The sequence below is a fragment of the Poromitra crassiceps genome (assembly GCF_964638095.1).
Source record: "Poromitra crassiceps genome assembly, chromosome: 2".
Lineage (NCBI taxonomy): Eukaryota > Metazoa > Chordata > Actinopteri > Beryciformes > Melamphaidae > Poromitra > Poromitra crassiceps.
Genome location: NC_139624.1, coordinates 58,886,101 through 58,895,940, shown reverse-complemented (window position 1 = coordinate 58,895,940; position 9,840 = coordinate 58,886,101). Strand labels below are relative to the sequence as shown.

The 9,840-nt window shown below is 42.1% G+C and overlaps 1 protein-coding gene across 1 annotated transcript in view; it reads right to left on the bottom strand.

Moving 5' to 3' along the window:
* The window catches only part of syt1a (synaptotagmin Ia), a gene marked incomplete at its 3' end in the record, with an annotated part of 278,817 nt that overhangs the window by 71,298 nt on the left and 197,679 nt on the right, over positions 1-9,840 (bottom strand). The window contains exons 3-4 of the mRNA XM_083632089.1: positions 7,861-8,033; positions 2,606-2,734 (exon numbers count right to left, since the gene is read on the bottom strand). Coding sequence (XP_083488215.1) covers positions 2,606-2,734; positions 7,861-8,033 — 302 coding nt within the window. The remainder of the gene's footprint in view (positions 1-2,605; positions 2,735-7,860; positions 8,034-9,840) is intronic.

Below are 9,840 nucleotides of genomic sequence, written 5' to 3'. Positions count from 1 at the left end.
GCTCTCAGCGCTCTCAGCGCGGGCCGGAAGTGGAGGCAGGCCTCACTCACCCTCAGCCCAACCTAACGTTAGCCCAGTGAGTGCGTGAGCCAGGCTGCCTGGTCTATTGCCTGGTATATCGTTACTAAGAGAGGAGCTTGTGAAGAACGAACATCCCCACAGTCAAAGCATTTCCCCCAGATATGCATATAAACACGTTTGTTGCTTTAATAGCCTACAAAAAATAAAACGTATGTTTGTATGTGATGCTAATCCGTTAGCGATGAGCTAACGGTGCTTGTGTACTACTAGGCCTCATCCATATACCCGGGACGGGAGTTAACGTTATAAAACACATTTCCTGTCAGTTGGACAACCTGGTCAGTTCTGAAAATATGTGTATTATTGTGTTATTCCAGCTATCGTTATCGGTTGTTAAGTTATAGTAATATTAAGCCGATAAATAATGAAAAACAGCGGCTAACGCCATTGCTAGCCTGCATGTTAAAACCATCGTGTACCGTAGCTGGAGTAACTTGTAAAACACATTTTCTGAACTTACTTCAGTCGACCAACGTTAATTCCTCGCGCACCTTTCTCAAAACAAAGTTATTTTTATTGCACTCCATTGATATGTCTGGTAGCCAGCACAGCCAACCCATGAGCCACCCCGACCTCCAGGCCTGCACTACCCAGGCTTAGAGCCCATCTCCCGGCCCCACACACCCAGCAGAGCCACCCGAACTCCAGGCAGCGTTACATAACGATGAAGCCGCGTGTCTTGTCTATGACGATAGATCTATAATGTGAAGAGCCTGTCCAGACAATGACGGCTTGAGACTGGCTGCCACAGCAGTCAATCATCCATTTTTATCCCTTTTTATATGTCAAAACTACTTAAAAACAAACTGATCAGAAAAATGACCACTTGCACAGGCATTAGCATGATAATGACTATCTAAAATGATACAAACCACCTTTGGAAAAAAATTATCTGACGTATACTGTGATTATTTCGGTTTTGATTTTCCCATCCACTAACATGGGGAGGCGGGCCTTGTGACCTAATACTGGATTCAACCGCCAGAGCAGCGATCTAACATGCAGCGGCTTCACTGAACCAGTCTGATGCCCAGTCCATCTTATAATAGGTCCATGGTAGGGAGTCGACCGTTCAGATTTTTTGTTACTAAGTAATACAACATTGATTTTATTTTGAAGGTAAAAACGTCTAGCTTCCTGTATTCTGTATAATTCTAGTAGGATTGATGCATTTTAGGACTGAACATAGCAAAGACCTGTTTTCTTTGTAGCACTTGAGACTCGAGGAAATCGATGCATCTGGGCGTGAGTTGTAGGGTTGTTTAATTAATTACTAACGCTATGCGCAAACAATTATATGCCGTGAACGTTAGGCAGGTTTCGCCCATTATGTATTTTTAGCAACTTGTTTTCGGACTCTGCATGTCATGATAGTTTGTTGAATGTCAATGCGATTCACTTAAGGCTATGCTCAGACAGTGAAGTGCAGCTATGTGGTTAGTTTTCACAACTCCCCATTGTGTGGTCATGCCCAAATTCCCCCCACCCCCGCCCCCTCTCTACTTTACACCCGGAGGTGCTCCTCCCCCGCCCCCGCCCCCTCTCTACTTTACACCCGGCTCAGGGGAAGCAACCCTGACCTCTGACCTGGAGTTCATGTCTGAAAGTGGCTTGACTACATTTTCTATTGTCAGTTTTTGCTCTAAAAGAAAATTTGAGGGTCTGCACAATTGAACAGTAGTAACAGCTACGCATGTAGGTCTGGATTGTAATTATTGACAACAATATATTATTGTTCATGCAAGTGTGAGTATTACATAGATTAATAAATACAAATCTGAATTACAATGGATATTCCTAGAATTAGCACTATAATTCGAGCCATTGAGGAGAACACAAACTGTTTCGACTGGATGTGAATATTTTTGTATGGACAAAGGTTTTCTGTGTGGATGAGAGTGGTGTATGCGTGCGAGTGTGTTTTGACTTTGTGTGTGTGTGTGTGTGTGTGTGTGTGTGTGTGTAGGGTGAGTGTAACTTTGTAATCTCGGCCTGTCAGTTCTGCTTATAATGGGGAGTTAGCTAGCCCAGTGAGGGACAGCGCTGCCTTCACGCACTGTTTATATTATCTGTCACACAACATGTGGCGGCAGGGAGTTGATGTGCTTCTCATTCTGCTTTTTAAAACTCACTTGCTGGAAATGAAAACGGAGGGATTGTCTGTGGGGACTGTTTTAAATGAAGGAGGAAGAGAGAGAGGGAGAGAGAGAGAATAACCAAATGCCAAGACTATCTTGTACATGGTTCAGAGACAAATAGTACACAAACTCAACCACCATGATATTCCCGCATGACTGCCACAAAGCTCCGGTGACCAGACAGCAGTTACGGCAATGGTAAAACAGGCAAAGGAGAATGTTGTGCAAAACCTGGGTGGGTAGGGACCCCTTCACCCTCAGCAGTTTACAGTGGGGACATGATGATAAGGTGGACCACCACAGAGGCTGGGGGGGGCATACTTACGAAGGAGGACTTTTCGCAACAACGACACACAGTGAGAGCGATTCGGAGAGCGGATCCTTACCGTATTCTCTGTGAAATTGTAATCCAGGGAGTATTGTAATTTGCCCAGTTTCTCGTCCTCCTTGGGCTGATCGGGTTCTTTCTCCGTATCAGTCAGCCCTGTCTCTGCATCATCCTCATCCTTCAAGGCCTGAAGGAGACACCCACTAAGAGTCAGTGTCGCCTGTTTGCCGCTGGTGCCGACGCCCAGCCGGCCCATGCCCCGCCCAGGTCCTGCCAGCGGACCTACTCCTGTAAAAACTGCCACTCTTTTCTTTTGTGTGTGTGTGTGTGTGTGTCAGGAAGGGGGGGGGGAGCAAGCACTAAGACACCACAGCAGTTACAGTAACACCAGGACATGCTCTGTGATGCACTAAAAGCCTCGGGCCTGGTACCCTCACGATGCTGTTTTATCAAACTGTGGGCCTTTCTGTCTGGAGGGAGGAGAGATCAGATGATGGCGCCAGAGATGAGAGCAATGGGCAGGCATTAGAGGAAGGGGGGGGAGAGAGAGAGAGAGACATACACACACACACGCACGTGTGCGCGCACACACACACACACACACACACACGCAAGCACACGCAAGCACACACACACACACACACACACACACACACACACACACACACACACACAGAGAGAGACAGAGATACTTCCGGAAAGATCACAGTAAGACAATTCCCTTGATGTTATTTCAGGCAGATCAAGTCTCTGGCAAAAACACATATCAACCGGGAAATGTCGTAAATGGCAGAGAGTGAGAGAAGTGACGTTGCCCTTTCGCTAGCCTGCTATTGAGGTGAGGGTGGGGGGTGTTTGGGAGGGGCGGTGTGGCTAGCAGGTGGTGGCATTGGTGGGTAAAGGGAGTGGAGGAGTTTGTTAATACAACACATGCGATTGAAGAGGCACAAACTAGCTCTCAAGGTCATTCATTCAGCATCAAAAGTTGCCTTCCAAGACCTCTCTTTGTGCATGCAGAGCATTCTCAGTAATATACAAACCGGTGCTCTCATGTGACCCCCATTCCCCAAGTCTCATTACAGACACACAGTCTCATTGTCATCATAACCCTCAGCTGTTAAGGTTACCCCCCTATGCCGATGGTAGCTACTAGCTAGAAGCATCATGCCAGCGGTGGGTGGGCAGGTGTTGTAATGTACACCGGGGCCTGCTCCTATTAGTTTTGTCAGGTTGCTTGAGTGAAAGCAAAAGGCTGGACAACATTGATTCAATTTGAACGGCCATTGAGCCTTTTGGTGTCTGCCTTTTGCGAGCGAGCTCGTCCTGATTGAATGGTTTGTGGGTTTTCTTTCCAAAGTATTATGGGCTCCCATTGAGCCTCGCTGGGCGGGACAGGGGATTTTCAGGTGCAAGTCTCAACAGTGTCCCATTTAAGGATTCTCTCATTTATAAAGTATAGGTGGAAAGCAGAGCAGGTGCAATGATTGAGGAAGGAAAAGGCCCAAATTGTTAGCCATATTAGAGAGTGTTTATTAATAAGATTTTATAAGGTTACTCCAACTTTCATGCATCTGTGTTCCACAAAGGGAATGCTCTGTCTGGCTTGGCTTGACAGATGGGAATGTAAATGCCAGGTGGAAAGCTTCCCTTTCATCACCACTTTCAAAAGACGTTTCACTTGTCGAGCCTCTCAATCATTCCACATTTGCTCGTGGGCACTTGTTTGAAATGTAAATCAAAGACTCAAAAGGCAGGAGACTTTAACCTGGCAAATAAATCAATGTGGTTCAACCTTGTCAAAGCGCACCCAGTGTTTCTTTCATACATATATATGTGCGTATGCAGGTTTCACACACACATATATACAATAGAGATATACATGTACTGTATGCATAGTTACATATATTTAGTTCTACGGGAGTAAGTCGTTGTCAAGAGGCTCTAAAAAAAACGTCAGAGCAGCAGGCTTAAGAAGATCCAACAGCAATTAGGAACCTACCGCCAGTGACCATCCCGAACAGTCATCAGACACAACACAGATAAGGAGGACATAGAAGGAAGAAACACAAATTAAAACAACCACACACAGGAGTTAACAGAGTCTGGGCACACCACCAGGAGAAATGACCGCTTGCCTCGGGAGCAGCAGGCTCCACTGACCACAGTGACTAATGAGGACCAATAACTGTGGCCTTCTGCTAAGAAGTTTGGATTGTACCAATCAGGTACAGCACCCAGAGTCTATCACTCTGACGACCAATAAGACTCTGGGACAGATGGCTGATATTTCGGGGTTTCCAGTGAGAGGGGATGTCCGTGCCAAGACTTCTGCTTCTGTGCGGTCATTGTTTACAGTCCGATTGATGCAAGAATGCAGTTGGAGTTGATCAATCAATACTTTTTGTAGGTGTTTCAGGTCCACTAACCTCTATAAACAAATAACTGCATAATGATATGTCATTATAACCTCTATAAACAGATAACTGCATAATGAGATGTCATTATAACCTCTATAAACACATAACTGCATAATGAGATGTCATTATAACCTCTATAAACAGATAACTGCATAATGAGATGTCATTATAACCTCTATAAACAGATAACTGCATAATGATATGTCATTATAACCTCTATAAACAGATAACTGCACACTGATATGTCATTATAACCTCTATAAACAGATAACTGCATAATGAGATGTCATTATAACCTCTATAAACAGATAACTGCATAATGAGATGTCATTATAACCTCTATAAACACATAACTGCATAATGAGATGTCATTATAACCTCTATAAACACATAACTGCATAATGAGATGTCATTATAACCTCTATAAACAGATAACTGCATAATGAGATGTCATTATAACCTCTATAAACACATAACTGCATAATGAGATGTCATTATAACCTCTATAAACAGATAACTGCATAATGAGATGTCATTATAACCTCTATAAACAGATAACTGCATAATGAGATGTCATTATAACCTCTATAAACAGATAACTGCATAATGATATGTCATTATAACCTCTATAAACAGATAACTGCACACTGATATGTCATTATAACCTCTATAAACAGATAACTGCATAATGAGATGTCATTATAACCTCTATGAACAGATAACTGCATAATGAGATGTCATTATAACCTCTATAAACAGATAACTGCATAATGAGATGTCATTATAACCTCTATAAACAGATAACTGCATAATGACATGTCATTATAACCTCTATAAACAGATAACTGCATAATGAGATGTCATTATAACCTCTATAAACAGATAACTGCATAATGAGATGTCATTATAACCTCTATAAACAGATAACTGCATAATGAGATGTCATTATAACCTCTATAAACAGATAACTGCATAATGAGATGTCATTATAACCTCTATAAACAGATAACTGCATAATGAGATGTCATTATAACCTCTATAAACAGATAACTGCATAATGAGATGTCATTATAACCTCTATAAACACATAACTGCATAATGAGATGTCATTGGACTGTAAACAACAATGGAAACGGAAGACTTGGCGCAGACGTCCGCTCTGCACCAGAAACCCAGAAATATCAGCCCTCTGTCCCAGTGTCTTTAAACTAATCTCTAGATTAGATTATGCTTCGGATCGGACCAATGCAGCCATATATTGTTTTTGAGGAACATAATGGCAACTCTACTGGTGTAATAAGCGTAGGTGATGTACTATCATTCTGAGTTCCCAGGTGTTTCCCACCTCATTTTTAATCACGGATGTAGAAGAAAATAGAGGAGTCTCTTGAATATTGTCCTTGGCTCATAATTTATAGCCTTCCTCTACAAGGAAGTGAGTCTAATGAAGTATGAAAATGCTTTAAGTGGTCTCTGTCATACAATTTGGCATCTACCTCTGATGGGAGAGATATTGCTGCAAATTAAAACACACTTTGTAAATGATTCCACCAAGGACATCAGTTTAAAGATGATCCACTGGTGCAATTAGAGTGCGGTGTGGGTTTAAAGAGTCAGTGTCACAGTTTGTACTGCTTATAGGGAGAATTACATTAGTTCCCTCTCCTCTGTTTATGCGTTGGTGACGTCATTTCTCTGGGTGGATACCACTTCATTGCACGGCAAACCTTACTCAGCACTCTAAAAGGAGTGAACATGTCTTCATATGACAAAAAGAAACACTCACACGGACAGAAAGAAAAAGAAAAAATAAAGAAAAATAGATAGATATTCTCTCTTGAATCTAAAGCCATTTTATTGGCAGGCTTCCATAAACTGTCCTGTAATTACTGTAGATTGAATGTCTTTTTCTCAATTAAATGCTGAAAGCCCATCTAAAAAAATATGCATTCAAGTATTACAATATATGTATCTCCTCAGGAACATTGAATACATACTGGTAATACATACAAAATATATAGTGGTGGCCATTGCATGAAAAAGTGGGAATTTTTGATGGTAATATCTGTGGTGAAGCATTATGGGAATCATTGACTTCTGTGGAATTCTAAGGTGGCCAACACCCACACCCACACACACACACACACACACACACACACACACACACACACACACACACACACACACACACACACACACGTGTTTATATATATATATATATATATATATATATATATATATATATATATATATATATATATATATATATATATATATATATATATATATATACTGTATATACTGTATATATATATATAATTTGATATTTATATATTATAAATTATATTAGATATTTAGATTTACCCTATATGGACAAATAACACTGATTATTGAGTTTGCACCACCACCACAACAACAACGACAACAACAGAATGGATTATACACTGTATTGGCAGTAAGTACAGTAGGGGTGGACAATAAATCAATATCAATATCTATCGCAAAAAATGCCTCAATAACAATGATATACTTTTTTTTATACATTTCTGATATTTGCAATACATCATTTACAGCATCATCAGTCACTGACTCGGTGCACCGCCCTTTCATTACAGGGCTCTGAGTCAGTCCAATGCAAGTGGAATGCAATGAACCTGGCACATTCCTTTTTCAGACACGTTTGTAGAAGACATCCGTTGTGATATAAATGGCCGTCCTTAGTGTTAACACAATTGACTAATATCGTAATATCGACCGTATTGACTGATATGAAGAAGTATATTGTGATATCGTCCAGCCCTAAAGTACTGTAGTGTGTAGGAGTGTAAGTGTAGGAGGGGTATTTTTCTGTATGTCTTAACAATAATGTTAAGTGGCAGTAGTTCAAAGTCTTTACCTCGGTTTTGGCTCCATCGTGGACGTCCTTCATGTTGATGGCATTTTTGCCCTTGTCTTTGCCCTTCTTTTTGTTTTTCTTCTTGAATATCCATTTTTTGCAGATGCAGAAGCAGCATGCTAACACCAGGATGATGGCCACAAAGGCAATAGAGACGATAGCCCATGATGGTACTGAGGAGGGAACACATAGGCACAAAGCTAAGATTAGACAATGAGTGCAAATAGGATCAAACCTTATTGACTCTGCAGATAAGAAGTTCTTATCTTGGCCCAGTTCATTTCAGTGAACTGGGCCAAGCCATCATCTGAGCCAAAGTTGCATCAACTAATGACTACGATGGGCAGAGACAAAGGCAAAGGCAGATATAAAATGTGTCTGTAGAGTTAGCTCACAGAATCAGCACCTCCGTCAGTGCTCGGCAGTGTACATGTGGCAGACTTTTGAACGACTGGTCTTAGGGGTGTCACGGTACACAAAAGCCACGGTTCGGTATGTACCTCGGTTTTGGGGTCACGGTTCGGTACGAATACGGTACAATGGAGAAAAAAGCAACAAATACCAAATTCAGTTTTTTTCCCTTTGAATTTTTCTGAATTCTGTGTTTTGCTTTTTACCCTCATTTTACCATCAGAAATAGTGTCTAATAAGTGGGAATGAATAAATGTCCACAATTTAATAAGATCTAGGCAATCCACACACAAAGGTTTTACTCTAGAACAGCGATTTTCAAAGTGTGGGATGCACCTCCCTCTCAGATGTCTGTATTCCAGCTGTTTGACAGGGCAAAGGCATTTCCCCCCACTTTAAATCTTTATTGTACACAAGTTTGTAAACAGAGTGCATGTGGAGTAGCCTTACTCCCACCCACCCCTCCCCCACTGTAGTTGTCAGACAGTGGGGTGGCTTTCACTTTCCCAAGTAAGTAGGCTAACGTTAGTGGATGCGAGTTTTGTTTACCATAATGATTACGTTCGGTCATCATAATGGATTATTGGAACATGAGAAGGGGTCATCCCCTCTTCCTCACCGCATCTTGCTTGTCATCTCACGCGATGTAAGTTGCTTGTTTACAAGTTAACAGCTTTGTCAGTGTTATGTAACGTGTAGCCGCAACGCGCAAATATAAAGGACTAAAGGAAAGTCCTTTATAGTTGCGCATCGCGGCTACGTAACGTTATGTTACATTAGCAAGCTTACCTCATTGGCTTGATGTTGACAGAATTTGCAAAACAGCTTATCGCCTGAGTCATAAAAGTCATTAGGATACTGCTTTGCACTCGCTTTTTTGACAACGGTAAAGGGGGGGCAGCTGGACGCTTCAATATTGTTGTGGTTTTGTGAAGTAGCATGGAAGCTACGGCTTGTAAACACGCTGGAGCAACCCCCGGTTATGTTTCCTCTCCACAAAATGTTCCATTCAGTTGTTTTGGTGTGTCGTCTCCTGTGGCGTTTATGGCGTTCAAACAGTGTTTAGGTGCTTTATCACCACCTTCTGGATTCAACGTATTCGTCGTGTCGCTTCATGCACCGAACCGTGACGCCCATACCGTGAATTCACGCGACAAATACACATACACACCCCTAATTGTTCCTGATTATTTCCAATTTAGTGGAAATAACAAATGTTGGCATTTCCCTCTTGGCATTTAAACATAAGATTTTCAGACAACTGACACTTTCACGGCAATCACAGGACACAGGACAATCACCAGGCAACACAGGACTTGGGACTGAGAGCAGTGGTAATTTTGGCCATGGGAAGGAGTCACGACTAAGCCTTACATGTATGTGCTCTACCATGTGAGCCACTGGCGTGCCCCTTAATTGAGTTTAACACCAATAGAGACACTGCGAAAAGGGTCATCATTCAGAAGCCACGCCCAAGACGGGGGACAATACAAGGAAGCACTGCCTGATGACTGCAGCTAGCAAAACAAACCGCGGCTAACCGGGGCGAACGGAGGAACTCTCGTCAGA